We start from the raw sequence: 24,839 nt of genomic DNA, 5'->3' as shown, positions 1-24,839 counted from the left end.
ATGCCACTTATATGTGGAATCTTAAAATAATGGTACAAATGAACCTATTTACAAAACAGAAATAGAGTCACAGATGTAGAAAACAAACTTATGATCACCGGGGGAAAAGGAGGAGGAGGGATAAATTGGGAGATTTGGACTGACCTATACACACTACTATGTATAAAATAGATAACTAATAGGAACCTACTGTGTAGCACAGGGAACTCAATACTCTGTAATGACCTATATCAGAATAGGATCTAAAAAAGAGTGGATATATGTATATGTATAACTGATTCACTTTGCTGTACAGCTGAAACTAACACAACATTGTAAATCAACTGTACTCCAATAAAAATTAATTTTAAAAAAGCATGTTTAATGTAATATATTGGGGTGATATTGTTTAAGCCATAATGAGAAGACATGAGCAGAAGCATTATAGAGATAAGGGTCATTTTGTTCAATCTGAGATTAAAGCATCATTAATCAACCTTGTGATGGATAGAAAAAAAGAATTGAATGGTGGCATTGAAAACCAAAGCTATAGGTTCAAGTCCTCTTCCACTCTCCCCAGCCCTGCCCTGGCCCCAGTCCTTGCCTTCAAGGACAAGATAAGGTACCTTCTTTTTACATGTTCACTCCCCAGTATTAGAACCTGATCTGTGATAATATCATCCAAGAGGAGAGGAAAGAAATCAAGTCTTTGGGGTTTGGGAAATACCTAGAGGTCCAGGTCGAAAAAGAGAAAGGCTCAACATCGATGGCCAGAAACACATTCATTTCAGCTGTTCCCCACTGGCCCCAAGGGAGCACATACCTGGTCTGGTGCTAAGATGATACCAGAAGTCCAAGGATCACAGTCTTTGAAGTGGGAGTACATGATTAAGCCAGAGAAGACAGCACATGCCAGAATGACCCAGAGGCCCAACAAGTTGAAATACAAGGCTCTAGAAAATAACACATGGATCTACTGGTAGACTCTATGTCATATTACAGTGTGGTGAGGGCATTACCAAAGACTCAAGGTAAAATTTTGGGGGCCTTTTTGCTATAAAATAAAATTCTATAGCCTTCAAGAATGTATATATTTTGATATCAAGTCACTGTTATACACCTGAAACTAATACAAGTCGATTATATTTCAATTTTTAAAAAATCATTACTTTTTATACTTTTGCATTTTTTTTTTGTTTGGGCATGTTACATTTTTAGACTGATTATGAAATTTGAACAAGGTAGATTTTTGATGGGTTTACTTTTGAAATAGCTTCTCTGCAAAGTCGCAATGTGTAGTGTGAGGTCTTTTTCCTTGGATGAAATTTCACGTATCAATCACTCATATTATATAACTTCAAGTAATTTCTCCCCACTCAATTCATGAAACTGTCAAAAAGCCAACTTACATTTTAACATCTTTTATTCCAGAGGAATGATGAGATAAATGTAGAAGTAGACACGTTTTGGAAATATTCGCTTTGGAGATTAAATCAGATGAAGTTTAAAGCACAGGTTTTTAAAAGGCAATAGAAGGTATGAAAAACCTAAAGTCATTTTCCCCACATTCTTTGGAGCAATTCTTTTTATTCTACAACAATTCTTTTTATTCTATAACATTCTGCTTAACTTCAGTTTGAGTGCATTTGTAGTATCCTATGGTTATTTTGTATTCATACTGTTCTTTGAAAGTCAAAATATTACACATCTTCTAAATCTCAGGGAAGACTTGAAAGTCGGCTGGCCTCACACTGGATCAGTGAGAGAACAAACAATCTCGCTCTGGAGAGAGTTTCAAGGGGCAGGGGGCCAAAAGAGCAACAGGAGGCATTTCCTGGGATTCAGCCATTGTTTGAAGGGATTCAGATGCACTCACATTCAAATGTAAGGACACATATTCATTTCAAAGCCCCTTAAAACCCCTGCTGTACAGGTGTACCTGACTTTCAGAAAACCCTTAAATCAAAGTATTCTTTTATGAAGCAAATATGTTAAATAATCAACCCATTTGGAAATTTTTATTTTACTTTATTTACATTAGGAAAGGGTCTTATCTCTGAAATTCCTTCCTTGGGATTATTCCAACCATATTTATCTTTGAGTTTTAGTTGTTTGTTTGCTTTTGTTTGAAAAAGGTTGATTTAGACATAGCCTTTGGGGAATACATTTGATACATAAAATGGTCAATATCTGCAGACTGAATTAGCTGTACTCTTACTTCTGCCATTTAGACAAATTCTATTCAAACTTTTCTCAGGCCATATCCTGGATAGGCCTCTTTACCTGAAAGGTCACTCCCTGCTCTCTCATCAGATTCTACTCCTTATACGTTCTTACATCTTTATAGCATTTATCCTTATCTGAAATTGTATAATACATTTATTTGTTTATTATCTGTTTCCCCCACTTGAACACACACAGGGCTATGTCCCCAGAGCACACAATAATGCTGGCACATAGCAGACATAAATTATTTTATTTTTGTTAAAAATGATTAAATGAATAAATGAAAGATAGAAATTCTTTACAATATGGTTATACTCTTTACATCATTTCTTTTTTGAAAAGAGCATTGGACCTGGAGTCAGAAGACTTTATCCTTAACAACTGTGTGACTTCAGACAAGTCACTAAGACTCTGAGCCAGTTAAATCCTTGGTAAAAAGAGTGTAACATACCTGCCTTACTTCTTATTATAGGACTAATATGAGGATTGAATGAGCTATACTCCATAAAAATATATGGAGGTTATACAGCCATATGTAGGTTATAGAGCCATTATTCAAAACAATTTTAAAAACTCACCAGTCAACTATGGGAAATGAGAAATCAGTGGCAAAATTGTATAATAGAATGTTAAAGCTCTTGTATTTGAACTTATTTTTTTCTTTAGAGATAGACTTTACTTCTCTACAGGGCTAATTCTCCTGTTTGCAACTTAAGCCACTTCATCGATTCATTCAGAAAATATTTATGAAGCATCATTTTGTACCAGGTTCTTCTGGGTACTGAGGACATAGCAGTGAGCAACCCAGAGCCCACCCTCATGAAGATGATATTCTGGGATTAGAGGCAGGTAATAATCACCAAAATGAAATAAATAAACAAGGTGATTTTAGATGCAATAAAAGATATAAAGAAAATAAACAAAGGCAAAGAGAATGGAACATGAGTGACTGGGTGTGGATGTGCTCATCTCAGCTGGGACATGAGACGGTGATGGGAAGGGACCAGGTAACCTGCACCGGCTTCTCCTGCCCTCACAGCATCATCTTCTACCTGCAGTCCTGAAGCGTAAACTGAAGTCTAGAAACAAAAGCGTCCAAAGCAGCTTCCAGGGAGCACGTCTAAGATGACTTGGGAAGCGATACTATTCCTAAGTGTGAAGAAGATCTGGCTTAGGATGAAGCTGTCTTTACTGTCATCAGCATTCTGGCCACGCAATTAAATGCGTCGCTAATGGGTCACTTCCGGTTTTAACCTCTGGCCACATTCAGTATGAACTTCATGGATGTATTTTCACCTACCTATGATGCAGAGATTTTTCTAAACCCTGATGGAATGTCCTAATTACATCAGGCTCTCAGATAATTGAGCAGAAGCGATGCATGTAATCAACATTCTATAGAGCCTCCTAGATAAGAGTCTGTTGGCAGCTGGCTCTGAGTGGCCCCCAGTTGTCCTGGAAGCGCCCTTGAGGCTCCAGTTGCGTGACAAATGAGAGGTCCCACTAGATCCCCACTATAACAATCTCCTCTCCAGCTGTGTGCACTTCAACCATACTGACCATTTGGACTGATTTCTCACTCCTGAATTGTATCAACTAAATCAACTAAGGTTCTTACAGGGAAGTCTTTTCTAAAGACAGTTTTTGTTTTTTCATCTTTCCTTATTCTAACAAAATTCCTATCATAGCTCTGGTCCTTCCATGGGAGTAGGGATGGATGGAACCAGGAATGGCAGTCCTAAATGCTTAGGAAATTATATATATTTCTTCCTTCATGAGTATCTCTCCTTTTCTGACAGTTTTCATACCCATCAAATACTAGGGTAACAAATTCCAAGAAACTATTGTGAATGGGTTGCTTAGTTTAAACCAATCCACTAAACGAGATTTAAAGATACACAAGCACAAGTACACATGCCGGAATATACATATATACACTCCTACACACACACACACACACACACACACACACACACACACACACACACACATAAATTCTTATGTATATATGTCTCCATTTATGGGCCTACACATTCACACATTCAAGTATGACCTTCTTGAAGCATTACTTTGTTCAATAAGTAAACAATATTTAATAAGCACAAAGTACTATTCTTGGCCTCTTGAAAAAATGCCAAAGATATACATTTCCTAACTTTTAGGTACTATTATAATAATAGGGAGAAATTAGGCATGTTCACAAGAATAAATAGTATAACACAAGCACTTAAGATTTTAAAAACCCCTTGATTTAACAGAGAATTATTATTTATTTCACCTAAAGATTCTTCCCTTATCAGATATTGTCAACTCTAATTTATTTTAATGCAGAATTTTAAATGAATTCTAATTTTAAGTGAATTTTAAGATCAAAATTATATTTGATCCTAAATACATTTTTAGTAATTCAACTATTTGACAAAGTGATGATCACATGTGTAGAGAGTTTAATATTATTTATTGTAATAGGATATGAATATGTTACCAGTGAATTGATAGAACAGTAGATAATGCTTTCACTTCTTCCTTCTGAGGGTATGTGAACTATATAAGTAATATATTACCTTTTGAAATTCAAGTTACGAAATGTTGAGCCATATCCAGTCAATTTTATCTTTTATTCTGTCTAAATAAGAAACTATGCCTTGAAAATACTTTATGATCAGTTGTGGAAATATTCATAGTGGCTGTTTCTCACTCCAAGAAAAGTTAACAGCATTCTGACAAGTCTGCAGAGGCTGGAACCTTGGGTAGCAGCAATGAGGATGAAATGCCCATTTTCAATGAAATTCTAGCTTATTTCTGCCAGTTTTACAAAAAAAAAAAAAAAGTGCATAACTTCCTTTGGTCTCCATTCTAGAACGTGGGATGAATTGCATGGTTTTAAAAAGCCTTAAGTTGTGGCTCTGTGGAGTCCTTCAGAGTAAGCAGACCTGGTAAAACTGGCGACTGGTTATCCAGGCAGGAGTTGGAGCAGCTGAAGCCCTGTTACGACTTGCTTCATTACCTTGGGTTTTCTTCTTTTAACCTCTCCTTGGAAATTTTTACAGCACATCCATCAAAATAAAAATAGTAATTGAAGAGACCACATGCTGAATGGAAATAGTGATGAGGACCATCTCATCACAGAAACTGTAAGTAAGAAATATGTTCTCCTTATTTCTGCATTGCTTCCCACAGCACCTAATTTAACCCAGTCATTTCTCAGTAAATGAAAGCAGCAAATGACGGTGAGCAAAGGCAGACAGAACGATCTAAGTTCAAATCCCAGCACTGCCACTTCCTTGTGGAGAAGGGAATAGTAATGCCTGCCTCAAAAAATTGTTGAAAGTTTAAATGAATCTTTCTCTCTTTTACACACACACACACAAACACATTTGAAGCATATAAAGGGCAGAGCAAAAACACTGAAATGTTCATTAATAACTCACAGCTTGGCATGTTTTTCTGTTTTGCAAGAGATGCATCGCTGGATGGTCGACTGATTAACTCCATAGATTCCAAGCCATGTAAAAGTTCCTCCCACTGAGATTGTCCAAAATGTGTGCCTCCTGAGAGGATCTACATCAAAGCTATGAGGCAGAGAGAAGTGAGTGAACAAATACATTCCTTTGATGCCCAAATTTTATTTTAGGTGATGAGGTCATATGGCTAAATCTTTATAAAACAAGAAAAAGTAGCATTGGACATACTCAAATATACTTAGTCGAGATCCATTTGCTGATTGCTCTAATACATTGTGTAATCCACCAGCATCGGCTGAGCCTTGAATGAGAACCGTTAAGAAGCCCACAGTCATGACAACCATCTGAAATGCATCGGTCCACACCACTGCTTTTAATCCTCCCTGAAATGAAGAGAATGGATGTGAGTTCTTAAAAATGAAGCCTCAACTCTTCCATTTCTGCACAGCCTCTCTGCTAATGCATCTTTCTTTCTCCTTTCTTCCCCCTTCTCTCCCTCCCTCCCTCCCTCTTTCTCAATCTCTCTCTTTCTCTCTTTCTCTCTCCTTCCCTCCCTTCCTCCCTTCCTTCTTTCCTCCCTCCCTCCCTCCCTCCATCCCTCTCTCTTTCTCTCTCTCCCTCTTTCTTTCTCTATTTCTTTCTTTCTCTCTTCCTTTCTTTCTCTTTCTTTCTTTCTTTCTTTCTTTCTTTCTTTCTTTCTTTCTTTCTTTCTTTCTTTCTTTCTCTCTCTCTTTCTCTCCCTTTCTTTCTTCTCTTTCTTTCTTTCTTTCTTTCTTTCTTTCTTTCTTTCTTTCTTTCTTTCATCACTGAGCACCTTTTATGTGCCAGGTTTATTGAAGATGATCACCTGGGTCTGGCTTGTACATTTTGAGATTTTTTTTTTTGTAAATTTAGTGCAGTGAATAAATTTGGGGAAACTGAGATGGTAGGCTACTGAAAAAGAAGAAAAGAACTAGGAAGGAATGATAGATTCCAGACACTCATGGAGAAAGGTGTTTTAAGAGCTAGAGGATGGTCAAATAGTGAGGTGAGCAAACCAGAGTGTCAGGAGGGTGAATCTGACAGTAGACCTCAGGAGACGGTGATTCGGCAATAGGTTAGAGCAGTGGTTATCAAACCTGGATCCTTTTCAGAGTCACTTGGGGAATTTGAAAACAAACAAAAAAACCAATGTCTGAGCCCCATCCCCAGGAATTCTGAATAAATTGAGGCCTGGGCTGAGACCCAGTTCTAAGTGTTTTTACAGCACCCCAGGTGATTCCAATGTACAATTCTAGTTGGGACTATGTGGGCAAGAATAAAGGAGGAAAGAAAGAGGCTGCTGGAGAATCCCTTAGGAACATGGCGATGGTGCCATGAGCAAATTAGGAAAGATTAAATGAAGTGATATATTTTAAAAGTACTTTGAAAATGAATAAGCACTATGTGAATGAAAGGATGTGGTATTTTTAACATTGAAAAATAGAATTATCCCCGGTGACTCCCCCAGAGTGTCAAGAACTTCTGTGAAAAGATGACAGGCTTCATCTTTATCTTGAGAAGAAAGAAGACACTGGATTTGTCTCATCATTTCTCGTGTAGTTAAAATTAAAATGCAATTTAAAAATAGACATAAAAGTCCCTTCCACATGCATGGTGTTTCTGTATCCTGTTCAATTTTCAATTTGAGGACTATTCAATCTCTTACTTCCACCTTCCACGAGTGGTATTTTGATTTTCTTTAAAGACATTAAGACTTCTAAACCCAAATCACAATATCAGATTTTAGTGATATGAAGACCAAATATCAAAGACCTCAGTTTTCAGAGGCTACTTGGCATGGGTTATATGCATAAACCTGAACTTGAGCTAGACCTGCGGCAAGAGAACAAACCATTTCATCACCACTTTACCAAATGTGCATCAAAAGGCAGATTACTATAGCTACCATGAAAACTTCTCTGATTCTATGACTCCTTCATACAGCAAGAGACACACCCACCCACACACCACTCATCTACAATCCTGACTGTGCCTTGAGTGTCACTTAGGTATTTTAATCAGTCTGTTGTTTTGGTTCTACTGTTTACCTCCCTAGATTGCAAACTCTTGGATGGCAGGAATCACTTCTCTCTTTTTTTTTTTTTTTAAATCTCTTCCACTGGTTATCTTAGCTAGGCTACACAGCCACAGGATTAACAGAGTAAAGAAACTGCTCTATGAGCAAAAGTCTTAGATAAATGAGCCACCAGTTTGGTGAGACATTGAAGCCTGTGGCCCGGCTAGAGACAGGAGATGGAACAGAGGTGTGGTGAGAAGAGGTTAGATGGGTGGATTGACTGAAAGATTTCCAACACTAGGTTAAGAAGCTTACACTTTATCCTGTGAACAATGGGAAGCAAGGAGAGAATTAAGTCAGTCAAGTGGCGTGAAGAGATGGATGTTTTAAGAAGATTAAGTTAACAGAGGCATGCAGGGTGGAGGGAAACACTGAAATCAATTAAGAGGTAGTACATTTAGCTTATTTTTGTTTATTGTGATTATTAAAGTACCCAGACTTGTTTCTGACATCTTTTTGGTTTCTATTTGTTCTACTTTTTCTGTATTTTTTTCTTCTCTTGCTTAAATCAATTGCAGTTTTGTTTTGCTTTGTTTTAATTCCCTTTTTCTACTCTGATTGTTATTTAAATGAGTCCCCTTGAAATTTTGCCATGAATTTTTCATTTAGAGTCTAAATTTTTAAAATGTCTTAATCCACAACAATTCAAGGATTTAAAAAATCTTTAAGTCTAATTACTCTCTTCCTGATTTACATGCTATTGATGTCCAAATGAAAGTTATTCTTTTTCTTAATCGCAAAATTACATATAATAGCAATCATTATTATTATATTTATACTATTATAAACTATATTATTAGATACTATATAAATTATACCATACTATAAAATTATTGTTGTTTTCATTAAGCACCGGCAATTGTTTGACTAGACTTACTAAAGGTTTACTATTTTATTTTTTTATCATTACTTCTTCCATCAAAAACTGGATAATTTTCCTTCTTCCCACGGTATTTCCTCTAGGTTTTTCTCAGGGGAAGATATGTTAGAGGTAATTTCTCTCAGTTCTTGACAGTCAGTTTCTGAAAGATAGTTTTGCTGAATACACAATTATAACTGACAATTGTTTTCCTTCAGTGCTTTGAAGATATTATTCCACTGTTTCTGGCTTCCATTGCTGTTGCTAAGCAATGCATCTAGTTATTCTCCTATGGGCAGTTACTTCAGAGCCACTAATCTGTCACATACGGCCAGGCACGTAAGGAATAGGAGACTATTTTTAATTTAGGTAGGAGGAGTATGTCTGGAATAGAATTACGGTAGTGAGAATGGAATGGAAAAAAAATAAGATAAAACTGTAGTGCAAAGAAATGGTGGGATTTGCAAGTATGAAAAGAGAGATAAGAGCATTTTTAAATTGTATGTTATCATGATATATGTTAAAAGTGGGCTTCCCTGGTGGTGCAGTGGTTGAGAGTCTGCCTGCCAGTGCAGGGGACACGGGTTCAAGCCCTGGTCTGGGAGGAGCCCACATGCCGCGGAGCAACTGGGCCCGTGAGCCACAATTACTGAGCCTGCGCGTCTGGAGCCTGTGCTCCGCAACGGAAGAGGCCGTGATGGTGAGAGGCCCGCGCACCGCGATGAGGAGTGGCCCCCGCTTGCCTCAACTAGAGAAAGCCCTCGCACAGGAACGAAGACCCAACACAGCCATAAAAAAAAAAAAAAAAAAAAAAAGTAATAAACAACAAGGTCCTACTGTATAGCACAGGGAACTATATTAAAAAAAAAAAAGAATAAGTGATATGCACACAAGGCCAAAATACATGCATGGTGCTATATGATAATATATCAATTACTTTATTTTTCTCTGTAAAGGAGGAAGGAGAATCCAACTATCTGGGGACCATTGCCATATTCTTAACTGGTTACTTAAAGCCTCCATAAATGGTACCAGTGACTCAGAAGAATAAAGATTTCTATTGCAGGGCGTGGCAAATAATAGGTGCTCAATGAATGTTTGTTGAACTAAACCGATTGTAACAATTATATAAATATAATTGCCAATACCACCCAGGTTCCTTGGTTAAAACTGACCATGTGTAAGGCCAAATGTTAAATGTAATCCAAACTTATCCATCTATAAGAGACAAAAACAAGTTGTGGAATCCTCAAGTTTACAAAATACCAGCCATCCTTGATCATTCATTCATGCATTTTGTATTCCTCAACCAGTAGACAGTGAAGTATAAATGCTACCTATGGTTTATAATCACTGTAAATGAGCACATTTTTTTTCTCAGTAGTTGCATATGGTCACCTACCCTCTGAACGCGGAGATATTTCTGTCATTAAATCTTCTCTTAGCCATGGCTTTCTCAAATGAGCCCAGAGCCCAAATTCTATTAATGGTTGGTACTGAAAAGAATTTTAAACAAAACAACGGCAACTTCCTCTGGAAACTGTGACAGATAAGCCGGCATATTTCTATTTAATTGTGGAATAGCAATTTCTGCTATACTTAGATGCCCTGTTGTTGGAAATTTGCCCTTATCCCGTATTAGGAGATAGTGCTAAATACTTTTTCAAAGCTAGATACATACCAGGGTACAGTAGAATGTGCAAACAATTCCTGTTGCAAACACAGAGCCCCAGAGATCAAACCCAGTCACTATGAAAGGAGAAAAAATATTGAAAGAATTTTCTCTAAGGAAAGTAAAAGAACAAACTTTATGAGGAAAAAGTCACAATATATTTGTCTGTGTTCTTTGTGCGCAAATGGAAATCAAATTAGAGTTGTCTCATTAAATTTTCTCACCCTGATAAAGATTATTTTATTACATTATTATACCTCAACCCAGTCCATAGTTTTCATGTAATGTTAAAAGCCAAATGTTTCCTCTTAAGATTCTGGAGGTTCCAATCTCTGCACCAATTGTTAGTTTGTTTGTTTTTCTTAACAAAGTTAGTCTGAGTACTTTGAAACCACCTAAACATTGACCATGAATAAATATTTCTCATTATAAGCACATAGCACAATTAAATTGAATACTGAGGACTTCTAATATTACAGGTATTATTATGAAATTTATTTTACTTTTGTTTCTTCTTTCCTTTTTTTCCCTAGGATTCTATTCTTTCAAAGAGGTCAAGTATAAATCTTAAAATAATTACTACAAGCACATTTTACTCACGTATTCAGAGTATCTACTTCATGAGATTACTGAGAAAGGACCATATATTTTAGATGACCTTATTTAGTGGTTGTGTATATACCATACAAAATTGTCAAACTTATGGTTACCAAAGGGGAAAGGGAAGGAGTAGGGATAAGTTAGTAGTATGGGAATACTGAAACACACTACTATACATACCTCACACCAGTCAGAATGGCCATCATCAAAAAATCTACAAAAATAAATGCTGGAGAGGGTGTGGAGAAAGGGGAACCCTCTTGCACTGTTGGTGGGAATGTAAATTGATACAGCCACCAGGGAGAACAGTATGGAGGTTCCTTAAAAAACTAAAAATAGAATTACCATATAACCCAGCAATCCCACTACTGGGCGTATATCCTGAGAAAACCATAATTCAAAAAGACACATGCACCCCAATGTTCATTGCAGCACTATTTGCAATAGCCAGGTCATGGAAGCAACCTAAATGCCCATAGACAGATGAATGGTTAAAGAAGATGTGGTACTCATACACAATGGAATATTACTCAGCCATAAAAAAGAATGAAATTGGGTCATTTGTAGAGACGTGGATGGACCTAGAGACTGTCATACAGAGTGAAGTAAGTCAGAAAGAGAAAAACAAATATCGTAGGTTAACGCATATATTTGGAATCTAGAAAAAAGGTACAGATGAACTGGTTTGCAAGGCAGAAATAGAGACACAAATGTAGAGAACAAATGTATGGACACCAAGGGGGGGAAAGCAGGGGTGGGGGTGGCAGTGGTGAGATGAATTGGGAGATTGGGATTGACATATATACACTAATATGTATAAAATAGATAACTAATAAGAACCTGCTGTATAAAAAATAAATAAATAAAATTAAAAAAAAAAAGACACATGTATCCCAGTGTTCATTGCAGCACTATTTACAATAGCCAGGACATGGAAACAACCTGAATATCCAACGACAGACAAATGGATAAAGAAGATGTGGTACATATACACAATGGAATATTACTCAACCATAAAAAAGAACGAAATTGGGTCATTTGTAGAGATGTGGATGGACCTAGAGTCTGTCATACAGAGTTAAGTAAGTCAGAAAGAGAAAAACAAATATTTTATATTAACACATATATGTGGAATCTAGAAAAATGGTACAGATGAACCTATTTGCAAGGCAGGAATAGAGATGCAAATGTAGAGAACAGACATGTGAACATGGTGGGTGGGGAAGGGGAGGATGGAATGAATTGGGAGATTAGGATTGACATATATACACTACTATGTGTAAAATAGCCAGCTAGTGGGAATCTTTTGTATAGCACAGAGAGATCAACTCAGTGCTCTGTGATGACCTAGATGGGTGGGATTGGGGGGGAGGGTGGGAGGGAGGTCCAACAGGGAGGGGATATATGTATACTTATAGCTGATTCACTTCATTGTACAGCAGAAACTAACACAACATTGTAAAGCAACTATACTCCAATAGAAAAAAAGATAAACAACAAAGATTTACTATATAGCACAAGGAACTATATTCAGTGTCTTGTAATAACTTATAATGGAAAATAATTTGGAAAAAATATATATACAACTGAATAACTTTGATGTACAATCTAACAAAACATACTGTAAATCAACCATGCTTCAGAAAAAATTGCCATAACTTCAGTGATTAGAAAACAAACAATAATCAAATTGGGTGTTGGAACCATGTGGATAAAACTGAGTAACTAGTAATTTGCATTATTTTCAGTGTTCAATTTATAGAGCTTTATGTTGTGACAACTACAGTAATTCAAGCACCCTAACCACAGGAATGTCTCCTCAACAAGATGTTGTGTGTACATTTCTCAAGGTGACAAGGCATGTATAAAAATGGTGGACAGCAAGAGAGTGTCGCTAGCTCACCTTGATTGAGGGCCAGAGCAGGAGCATACACCACCACTCCTGTGTAGAGAATCTGGTGGAGAGACGAGAGTCAGGTGAACAGTGAGAAAAGTGACACAGAAAGGAAGCCTGCCTAAAAAATTCCTTGTGACCTTAGAGCTACATTTCCTTAAACTTCTTCATCAAACACTTCAATCCCATGCACCCTTGTTTTGAAGTCCTTGGCTACTGTAACTAATTTGCAGAAGGGATAATAAGCATGAGATGGCGGAAGAGTGTTGGACTTCTTTCTTTCTTTCTTTCTTTCTTTCTTTCTTTCTTTTTGGCTGTGTTAGGTCTTCGTTTCTGTGCGAGGGCTTTCTCTAGTTGCGGCAAGCGGGGGCCACTCTTCATCGCGGTGTGCGGGCCTCTCACTATCGCGGCCTCTCTTGTTGCCGAGCACAGGCTCTAGAGCGCGGGCTCAGTAGTTGTGGCTCACGGGCCTAGTCGCTCCGCGGCATGTGGGATCTTCCCAGACCAGGGCTCGAACCCGTGTCCCCTGCATTGGCAGGTAGACTCTCAACCACTGAGCCACCAGGGAAGCCCGAGTGTTGGACTTTTAAGATGGCTGCATATTTTGAGATTTTATGGCTAGATCTGGTATATTTCTGAAGGATATGAAAATAGGGTTCAAGTTAAGTTTTTGATTCACCCTTCCACTACCCCATCATACACATATCACCATGACACAAACACATTTTAGCAATTTGAAATATACATTTTAGAGTGGAGATGGAAATAATCCCTGATTAGAACACCATGCAGGGAAAACTACCAACATGGGTGATCTTCATAGGGGGTATATCTTCAAGCTCCCAGAACTGCAGCCACTACACCGATGGAAGTGGATGGAGTCCCATTTAATTTTAAATGAAATTTCACCATTTAGAGATCCATGTGGGGTTTTAAAAGGCAAATATCTATGGACAGGTCAAGGAGCAGTGTTTCCCTCCTTTTCTTGTTCTTAAATCCTTCAGTCAGTGAGTGGGAGTTTTGATTAAGAAAAGAGAAGATAGTTATCTTCTAGCAGAAAGTTCTTGGTGAGTCACGGGAAATGCATTGAGGGTGTCCCACAGGCAAGTGTGGGGCAGCAAGAGGGCACCCTAGAACCCAGGAGAGGAGTGCAAAAGGGGAATGTGGGAATATTGGTTTGAGAGTATAGTCTTAAACAGATTTTCAGCAAAATGGGTATTTCTGGTTCAACATAGTTTACTAGTAAAAAACAAAACAAAACAGAATTAGTTACCAGATCATTTCATATCAAAAGCAACTTGAACAGGTTAAATAAGAGTTCAAAATAAATTTAAGAAAAAGCTTTTTTCCCTTGGTGGTTTATTTTATATATATATGCATATATATATATATACATATATATATATATATTTGTTTGTCATTATTTGTACAGATATATGGGGTCTATGAAATGTGGAAATACCTTGATATAATCACCTGTCTTGAAAGTGCTATTCTTAGAAGAAAGTAGTTTCTTCTTAGTGTTTAATCTTTCTTTTAATTGTGTTAATTGCCCCCTGAAATAAACAAACCCATACTTGTCATTCCCCAATCCACCTCTGCAGCAACCCTTACCACTTACCGTCTGCAAAATGTAGATGACTGTGGCCGCATAGCGAACTGGTTTGTTGAATCGTAGTTGTAAGTACTGGAAAGAACAGAGAGAAGGACATGCAAAGAATCAGCAAGTTTTATGTAAGGGCTGCTAAGAAGGTTTTCTGTTTTCTTGGTATTTCTCTGAGTTTAGTGCTTAGTTTATAACATGATTTTACGCTATCTGTACTTGGGAGAAAAGGAAACAAATTTGGATTATTTAAAGTCAAAGATATAGTAAAACTCAATTTTTGCTCAAGCTTCCCTTGACGGTCAGAGAAGATAAATGTTTTTTATTTTTAAATTGTTATTGCTTCAATAAAAACCAGATTTTCTGGCTCATTATCCAGGGCTCTTCCTAGTGGATATGCTAAAGCCATTATTTCCTTTTATAGCCCCACTGTCCCCAGGTTCAGCTCAGGCCTTCCTTTCCTCTTTCTCAGATTAATGCAGTAGCCCCCTAACTGACCTCTCTAATTCCAAGCCTTATCCACTCATTCCACCAACCACACACCTGCTGCATTGATTCTCATAAAGCAGACCTCTGGTCATGTCATGCTTTTCCTCAAACTTTCCAGTGATTATCATTGACAAAACAAAATGCACATCCCAAACTTGACATTCTAAACCCTCTACTGTCTGACCCACACCCTTCCTGTCTTAGCTCACATCACTAACCCTCACATGATTTATTCTCCACATAAAATCATTATGTATAATTCAACCAGCATGCTTTGTACTCTGCAGATTTATCCTTTGTGTAGGCAGATTTTCAGTGTGAGAGAGCCTCCCTCTCTCCAAATTCACCAATTCTTGGTCATCTTTCAGAAAGGATAGCCCAATTGCCATTCCTATTCCTACTCATACTTTCTCCTCTGAGCATTTAGGGCAACTATATTAAACTTCTTTCATATGTAATAACACTTGATCACCTGCTGCCTTGTATTTTAGCGTTGGATTCACATATCTTACTGTATTTGTTTCCTATGGCTACTGTAACAAAATATCACAAATTTGGTGGCTTAACGCAACAGAAATGTGTTCTCTTACAGTTCTGGAAGCCAGGAGCTCAAAATCAAGTTCACTGGGCCAAAATCAAAGTGTTGGCAGGGCTCTGCTCCCTCTGGAGGTCTTAGGGAAGAATTTACTTCTTGCTTCTTTGGAGTTTTTGGTGGCTGCAGGCAGTCCTTTAGCTTTTAGCTTTATCACTCTAATCTCTGCCTCTTTGGTCACACTGCCTTTTCTTCTGTCTGTCAAATCTCCTTCTGCCTCCCTCATATAAATGTGATCGTACTTAAGGCCTGCCTGGTTAAACCAGGATAATCTCTCCATCTCAAGATCCTTAACTTAATCAACTTTGCAAAGATCTCTTTTGCTAAACCATATAAGGTAACAGTCACAGGTTCCTGGGATTAGAACATTTATTATGATTTTTAGAGGGAGGGGAATGCATTTTTCAGCCTACCACACTTACTTTCCCTGGTACATGTAAACAGGGTCTTATTTTATTCATTTTATCTTCGTCTTTCATGTATTCATTCACTTAACAAATATTTATTACTTGCCCTCTATATGGCATTCTGATATACAATGATAGCAAATATTATATAGTTCATGTCACAAAGGATTTTACAGATTAGAGGAGACCATTAACAAATTTATACTAAAATAAAGTTACAGTGATGGTATGTACTAGAAGAAAAGCTACAGGGAGCTGTGAACACACTAAACATATGGATCTGATTTACTGTTGGAGGTCAAGAAAGGTATTCCTGAACAAGTATTCTAGAAGGCACTAGTATTTGTCTTCCAGTGCATGGTAAACATGTACTGAATGAACAAAATAAATGTTAAAAGTAGCAAATGACTTGAGGACTTAATATCCTGGTAGTAGTACTTGGTAGTAATTTCTAATTGGTAGTAGTTCTTTCTTATCTAATTTAAGAAAAATCATTCGGATTAAACCAGGAGTTTACTGATGTGTCCTTTTCCTAGAAATGATACATAAGTAAGTGTGGATTGATGGCTTAAGGTGGAACCTTCTTTGAAACCCTAGAAAAGACTCCTCTTGACAGAATTGTCACTCAGTTTCACACTAATCCACATCTCCCAATTTACTGCTCAACCCTTCCCCCAAGGAAAGAACCACCTTATTTTCAGACCATCTTTCTTCAGACAACACATTCAGTACACTGTGAGTCAGGTAATAATCCAGTGGATGTGTGACTGAGGGCACCAGGTATGAGGAAAATATTTTTAAAGAAGTAAGGAAGTCACTGAGAGAGGAACTGCAAGTCTCAGCTATCATAGGATAAAGAACAGTGCAAAACTTTTAAGCTGAAGACAACATGGGTTCAAATCACATGTCCTTGGAAAGATTAGTTTATTGCACTAAACGATGCCCACCTCTTTCTAAAATTGGCATTTGTAGGATCTAATGGTATCGTGTACGATAACATCAAGTGCAGGGACAGGAATATAGTGGGATCTTAGTGACTGTAGTAGTCATTGTGGGTGTGACCCCTGGAGCTTATTGGCACTCTCTGTCCCAGTACATGTTGATAGCATCTAACTGCACCGTGATTTTCTGCTTGAGAGCTTTATCTCACCCCTTGCACAGGGTGTACTAGAAGTGCTTGGGGGTGTTATCATTGGCTTTCAGCCAATGACAAAAGGAAGTTGGACCAAAAAATCCCAGTTATTTTCATTTCAAGGAGGCCAACCCTGATATGTGATCTGTACTGTCCCCCAGAAATCCCCAGTGAGATAGAACCTCAGTTGCTCACAATTACAACCTGCTCAAAAACAAACCTTTTATTGGCTTCCTTTTTTTCCATGTCTTACTTGCCACTTGCCTACCAATGCTTAATAAAATCATTTCCCCCAAAAATGACTTGCATTCAACTCCTTGTCTCAGGATTTGTTTCTGGGGGAACACAACTTAAGACGGTGATATTTCTACCAAATATGATTCAAGTGGAGACTGCAAAATTGCTTGTGTAATGAGCTGTGTCTTCTGGTTGACAGGGATTCTTTTCCCATCACATGAAGAGCCCAGGATAGCCTACTAGAGGATGAGACCAAGTGTAGTATGCTACAAGCTGTCCCATCTGAGTTCCCCTAGACCAACGAGCCACTAACCAACCCACTAGCTGATGGCAGTTACAGAGATGGCCCCAAGTAAGACCAGAAGAACCTTACTGTCTTACTAGACTCTCTTGAGCTCAGCTCAGATTACTGATCCACAAAATTGTGAGCAGGTAAAATTGTTCATTTAAGAAATTTACTTTGGGATGGTATGTTACACAGCAATAGATAACTGATATAAAATGTGGTATCAGAAGTGGAGAAATGTAACAAAATCCAAACTATGTGATATTGGCTTTGGGACTGTTTAGCATATGAAGTCTAGGAAAGCAAAGGGGAAATTGTTCCTGAAAAATGGAAAGATAGTGAGAAAACTGCTATAGGAATCTGCAAAAGTCAATGGTTTTAACATCTCAGTTTAGTTCCTCTAAATTCAGTCAATTCAGTCAAACTAGAGAGACAGTATTAAGAAAAATATATATGAAAAAAAAAAAGAACTAGATCAGAAGTAAGACACCTTGAATTCTAGTTTGAGCTTTGCCACTATCTCACTCTGTAATCTAAGCCTCTGGTTTCTCATCCATGAAATAAGAGACTATTCAAACTGCATAATTCTCCATCTGAAAGATTGTATTCACTCACTCACGTATCCAGTGGTCATCCTGGATCGGTGTGTAGCTGTAACTACAGTCAAAAGTAAAAATGGAAGTTCAGCAGAATAGTTGCATGCTTTGTGCTAGCTTTTAAAAATAGCACAGGTAACATTTACCATCATGTTCAATTATTTTCAAAACCCCAAACCTGATATAGCCACACCATTTTCCATCTCAGGAAATAAGTCCACTTTTCATGTTGGTTCAAGTATCATGGAGTCATCCTTGACTCCTCTTTCTGTCTCACTCCCCACATGCAATTCATAAAAGAATCCTGGCACCTCCTCCACCCCTTTCAAAATTTCACTTGCATCATCCCCTCTGTCTCCACGCTAATACCATCATTCTTGCCTAGGTTACAGCAATAGCTTCCTAACTAGACCCCCTGTTTCAGCAGTAAAAACCTTATAATTAGCCTCAACATACAGCTAAAGTAATACTCTTAAAATACAAATCACATTACAGCACTCTCCTGCCCAAACAGTGCAATGACCCATCTCACTGAGAGTAAAAACCAATCCTTATAATGACCTAAATAGGCCTCATAACATTGGTTTAGACCCTATCACACCCTAAATATCCATTTTACAACAAATATTTTGTCACTTTATCTACTATACTGAAATAATACTCAATAATGATATCTTATACCTACACATTTAATTTCTCAAATTTTAAATATAATTAATAAAATGCCACAAATGTAATTTAAAGGAGAACTAAAAGGAAAGCAATTTACAGAAAAAAAAAAAGTGTATAATCTATGCTTAGAAAACACTATGCAAGAAGTAGTAGCCTGGGCATTATAATGAAGAAGTCTGGATTAGAGAGAAGTAAGTAGTTCAGAAACTATTTAGTTTAAGAAGTCCAAGAAAAATGAGAAAGCAGGTAGACATCAGCTCACAAGGTAGTGTTAAGGGTAAATAAGACTGGATCTATTAATGTTTGATAAGAGAAAGAGGAAAATAACTCTAAGTGAAGTGGAGACAACATGATGAGACCAATTATAAACTGTCCAAGTGGAGATAATGAAAATGTATGATATTGCAAATGAGCTGAGCCTAATTTATAACTTGAGGGTGAGAACAGTTCCTTATGCTTTGACATGGGAGAGGAGAGTGACAAAGTAGCACAGATGGCATAGATTAGTCTTGAAATCCCCCTGCATATCAAAGCATTTAAATCAGTTGGCTATTGCCAAACCCAAAACTCAATGGCTTAAAAACCAAGGACTTAATATTTCTCACAGGTTTTAGGATTGGCTGGGTGATTCCTCTACTTGATTCTCCAGGGCTGCCATGGGGCTGCAATCAATGGGAAGGTCAGCTGGGGGAGAAAATCCAAGATGGCATCACTCACATGTCTGGTGATTGGTGTTGGCTGCTGGCCAGTGTGCTTCTGTTCTTCTCTACTTGTTCACTCATCCTCCAGAAGCTAGAAAAACTAGACCCACTTCCTGACATAGCTATATCAGGACAACATTCCAAGAAGGCAAAGGCAGAAGCTATAAGCCTCATGAGACTTAAGCTTCCAATTCACACATCACTTCTGCCACATGCTATTGGTCAAAGCAAGTCACAAGGCCATCCCAGATTCAAGAGGTCGGGAAATAGACTCTACCCTTTCAGTTTTCACTACTTTAAAAGACCCTGGTAAGAATATCTATGGCTATCTATGGTAGCAGAAAATGGACGATGAACAAATAAACATAAATTCAAGTTTCTATACACAGATTGGTAGAAATTTGGCGACTGTAACAACAAGAAAAATAATGATAAATAATATAAAACTCTTCCATGGCATTTACAACTTGCCAGGCTCTGTTAAAAGTATTTGCATGTAATAACTCATTTACTCCTCACAGACATTCTTTAAGATAGGTAGTTTTATTATTCTTATTTTACATGTGTGAAAATCAGGTACAGAGAAGGTAAGTCATTTTCCCAAAGTCATGCAGCTAGTTAAGCAGCAGAGCTAGTATTCAAAGCCAAGTAGCCTGAGTTTAGAGTTCATACTTTTAACCCCTATGCCACACTGCTAATTCTTATAAAGAAAGAGGCAGTCCCAAAATATGTACTTTACACAATCTGAATTTCTTCTTATTAGGGTACTACAATTTTAAAAATATGTAAAGGACAAAGGTAAATGGTAAATTAAATTCAATGAAATGCTTATATGTCCTCTATCTGTACTGTCTCAAATCTCCTCAGTTATATATTTGCAATTGGTTTAATGTAGTAACTAAACTGTTTTACTAAAACTGTACTATCCACTGTACAATCTTGACTAAGTCATCTATCTGTATCTCCATTTTCTTAGCTGAAAAGTGACAATACACAATGTTCTTCCTGCTTTTCAGAATACTGATGTTAATAATAATACAAGCAATAACATCAGCTTTCCTTCATTGAGAATCTCCTACAAGTTAGGCAGTATATTAAATGTTTACCTACAGGTTCTCATTTAATCATTGAAGTAGACTCGTGGGCTTGACTTTGTTATTTCTGTTCTACAGATGGAAGGTGTAGGTGTCTGTAGATGTCTTTGGATACAAGTGTATCTGTATCCAAAGCTTAAGCTTTCCCCAATAACACTGCAATATTTTTTCCCATGATGTGTAATTGCCCTGAAAATAAGTGAGTGTTTTTCAACTATCATGGGTTATTATCAAGACAATGTGTATTACTAGAGAAAAAAGCAAGAATAACAAAACATGTTCAAGTGGAGGGGAAACAGCGACTACCTCCCAAAGTGAAGATGAAGGAAGTAGTTGTCTTACCTCATATGTGCTGGTGATGCCAGATCTGTAGAACACAGGGAGAAAAAGCTCTGATGTGAAGATGATAACAAATGCGTATGCAATGAAGAAGAGGATGAAGGATGCCCCAAAGCGGTAGACCTCGGCCGGGGTCCCCAGGACAGTGACAGCGGACATGAAGCTGGCTGTCAGAGACAATGCCACGGGGCCAAAGGTCATTTGCCGTCCCCCAACAAGAAACTCCCTTGAAGTTGCCTTTTTTCTCTCCCTAATGGCAAAGAACACCCCAATTCCAGAGGAAATGACAAAGAGGGCTGCAAAGACTACATAATCCCAAACTTCAAAGTTCTTCACCTCCATGCTGGGAAGTATGAAACCAGAGAGTTGCTCTCAACCTGGTCTCAGGGAGAAGTTCTTTCCAAAAGCAAAGCTCAGTATAGTAGACCCTTTTCCAGGAGAGGAGACTGTGGTTGTGTGAAGAGAATGATGACCAGAGGCACTTGTGTAGCACTTCGGAAACCAAGTTGTACTCAGGGAAGATCTCAAAAGTTGACGACAAAGAGGAATCTGGTAGTGGTACCAACAGATGAGAACTTGAAATCTGACCCTGGCCTGGAGCTGTCTTTTCCTCTGCTAAAGCATATGCCACAGAGAAGGAATTCAGATGTGTTCCGAAATTAATAACCACCGGGGGTGGAATGGACTTGCCAGATAACATGCTCTTTAATCTCCTAGACTTTTTTAAACTTAAGGTTAAACATTACTGGGAACCATAGAAGTGATACAAGTTCACCACCTCAGCATTTTTAATGAGTGAAACAGAATCTGTAAAATGCCAACACAACTATCACCTGTATCTTCCTTCTGAGTAAGGGAGGGTGAAGGTGTGTACCTGCAACTCCATGAGACGGTGGGTGTGGGGGAAAAGGAGTAAAGAACGAGGGATCAGGAGACCTTTGCTCAAGTTGGTGCAAACTTAAGTGAGCTGTGATATTGCTGATGAAATATTTAACCCCTCGGAGCTTCATCTGGAACATGGCATAATAACACCTCAGAGGGTTATGATGAGTCTTTAAGTGTCTCTGACTTTCTGACCCTCTTTATTCTGATAATAATTAGCTATTATGTGTGCTTATAGTGAAGCACCCTGGAACATAATAGAGTTGACTCTCTTTTGACTCTAGGCTTCAGAAAATAAATTTACCAATAATTAACAAATCGTTTGTAGTCCTCAGTTTTATCTTTTCTGTCTCTCCTTCATTTTGACCCATTCACAACTCTTGTACACAGAGGTTAAGTTTTAGTTAAGACCAGGACAAATGAGAGAAAGAAGGTAAGAATCCAGTTATAGATTCTTTTTCTTATGTGCCTTAAAATTATTTCTCTTTTTTATTTTTTTAATTTTACATTGGAGTATAGTCGATTAACAATGTTGTGTTAGTTTTAGGTGTACAGCAATGTGATTCAGTTATACATATACATATACATGTAGCTATTCTTTTTCAAATTCCTTTCCCATTTAGGTTATTACAGAATACTGAGCAGAATTCCCTGTGCTATACAGTAGGTCCTTGTTGGTTATCTATGTAAAATATAGCAGTGTGTACATGTCAATCCCACACTCCCTATCTATCCCTCCCCCCCAGCCTTCCCCACTGGTAACCATAAGTTCATTCTCTAAGTCTGTGAGTCTGTTTCTGTTTTGCACAACAAAGGAAACCACAAACAAAACAAAAAGACAACCCACAGAATGGGAGAAAATATTTGCAAATGATGCAACCGACAAGGGATTAGTCTCCAAAATTTACAAACAGCTCATGAGCTCAATATCAAAAAAACAAACAACCCAATCAAAAAAATGGACAGAAGACCTAAATAGACATTTCTCCAAAGAAGACATACAGATGGCCCAGAGGCACATGAAAAGATGCTCAACGTCACTAATTATTAGAGAAATGCAAATCAAAACTACAATGAGATATCACCTCACACTGGTCAGAATGGCCATCATCAAAAAAATTTACAAACGATAAATGCTAGAGAGGGTGTGGAGACAAGGGAACCCTCCTACACTGTTTGTGGGAATGTAAATTGGTACAGCCACTATGGAGAGCAGTATGGAAGTTCCTTAAGAAACTAAAAATAGAACTACCATATGATACAGCGATCCCACTCCTGGGCATATATCTGTAGAAAAACATGGTTTGAAAGGATACACACACCCCAATGTTCATTGCAGCACTGTTTACAATAGCCAAGACATGGAGGCAACCTAAATGTCCATTGACAGGTGAATGGATAAAGAAGATGCAGTACATATATGTGATGGAATATTACTCAGCCATTAAAAAGAATGAAATCATGCCATTTGCAGCTACATGGTTGGACCTGGAGATTATCATACTAAGTTAAGTAAGTCAGACAGAGAAAGACAAATATCATATGATGTCACTTACATGTGGAATTTTTTTTTTTAATTTTACACTTTATTTATTTATTTATTTATTTATTTTTGGCTGTGTTGGGTCTTCGTTTCTGTGTGTGGGCTTTTCTCTAGTTGCGGCGAGTGGGGGCCACTCTTCATCGCGGTGCACGCACCTCTCACTGTCGCGGCCTCTCTTGTTGTGGAGCACAGGCTCCAGACGCGCAGGCTCAGTAGTTGTGGCTCACGGGCCTAGTTGCTCCACGGCATGTGGGATCTTCCCCGACCAGGGCTCGAACCCGTGTCCCCTGAATTGGCAGGCAGATTCTCAACCACTGCGCCACCAGGGAAGCCCTGGAATTAAAAAAAAAAATGATACAAATGAACTTATTTACAAAACAGTTATGGATTCTTGATTCTGCTCCTATTAGACTCTGTTTATTGTTCTGAAATACCCCCAGCAAGCTTCTGGAGGACAATTTCTCTACATCATTCATGCTTCTCCTGCCTTCTCAAAGGTCTTCCCCAACACCATCCCTACAAAACCAGTATGTTCCACAAGATCTAGTTCATGTCTATCTTGCTCTGTGGAGCCTTCCCTGACTCACATCTCCTGCTGCCCTCTCCCCCAGCCCCTGTAGGAAGCAGCCTCCCTTGTTACTCACTTTTTACTCTGAGAATATCCTCACTTATTTTAAAGAATCTCTATGTGTATGTCTGTATGAGCCAGTCAGCAGTTGTAGATGACCAACTCATTGAAGGCAGAGGCACAAGGCCTGGTCCAGAGTGCCCAGTATGTAGTTATTATGTAGCTATACATAGTTAGCTATTGTAGAAAGTAAGGAACTCATCCAGAAAGCAAGAGAAGAAAACAAAAGTTATCCATAATGTCCAAGGCCAGAAATATTTCCTATCAAACAGAGGAAACTTTAATTTTGTTTTTGACATCTGAGTAACTGAATGAATCTTTTATTATTTGTTTAGTCTGGGTACTGTCTGCACTCCCTACTTTGATCCATGGATTTGAATTTGACCACACAAAGCTTTGATGGCTGAAATATGCTTTTAGTTGCAAATAAATGTGCAAAAACTCTGCCAGGAGTTGTCTGTGTCCTGTTGTTTAAATTCCTCCTCTAAGTTTACACAGTTGATATAATCAGGGTTAATGGGAAAAATAGGTCTTTAATATTTTGTCTTAACCTTGGCTTTTACTACTTTGTACCATGGGGTATTCTAATTATATAACAGATTTTTATTTGTTAACAGTCTCAGCAGAAAATCAGAGCTCCAGCTTTCAGAAGCTTGACTATTTTATGCTTTAATATTAACATCACTTAAATGTTAATGTTCAATCCACAAGGCATGTGGACAACTTGTACAAGTCTGGTGAATGTTAATTCAAAACACTATTATTACATCAATGAGGTCCCGAGGTTAAATACTAGAAGCTTGTAGCTGAAAAGTTGATGAGTACTGCTGATTCAATTAACCTTCA

At 37.9% G+C, this 24,839-nt stretch overlaps 1 protein-coding gene across 4 annotated transcripts in view; it reads right to left on the bottom strand.

Annotated features, from left to right (window-relative positions):
- The window catches only part of SLC5A12 (solute carrier family 5 member 12), a 46,700-nt gene extending 25,045 nt beyond the window's left edge, over positions 1-21,655 (bottom strand). The window contains exons 1-7 of one of the 4 annotated variants that reach the window (XM_082342453.1): positions 21,277-21,655; positions 20,944-20,968; positions 14,414-14,479; positions 12,802-12,853; positions 5,898-6,052; positions 5,637-5,777; positions 803-932 (exon numbers count right to left, since the gene is read on the bottom strand). In XM_082342453.1, the coding sequence (XP_082198579.1) occupies positions 803-932; positions 5,637-5,777; positions 5,898-6,052; positions 12,802-12,853; positions 14,414-14,479; positions 20,944-20,968; positions 21,277-21,640 (933 nt within the window). In that variant the 5' untranslated portion in view covers positions 21,641-21,655. Of the gene's footprint in view, positions 1-802; positions 933-5,636; positions 5,778-5,897; positions 6,053-10,307; positions 10,376-12,801; positions 12,854-14,413; positions 14,480-19,523; positions 19,697-20,943 lie in introns of those variants that run through there. The other 3 variants (XM_082342452.1, XM_082342454.1, XM_082342455.1) reach the window with 3 other exon arrangements.
- Positions 21,656-24,839: the final 3,184 nt, after the last annotated feature.

Source organism: Balaenoptera borealis (assembly GCF_965194805.1).
Source record: "Balaenoptera borealis genome assembly, chromosome: 11".
Lineage (NCBI taxonomy): Eukaryota > Metazoa > Chordata > Mammalia > Artiodactyla > Balaenopteridae > Balaenoptera > Balaenoptera borealis.
This window is presented reverse-complemented; position numbering and strand designations above follow the sequence as displayed.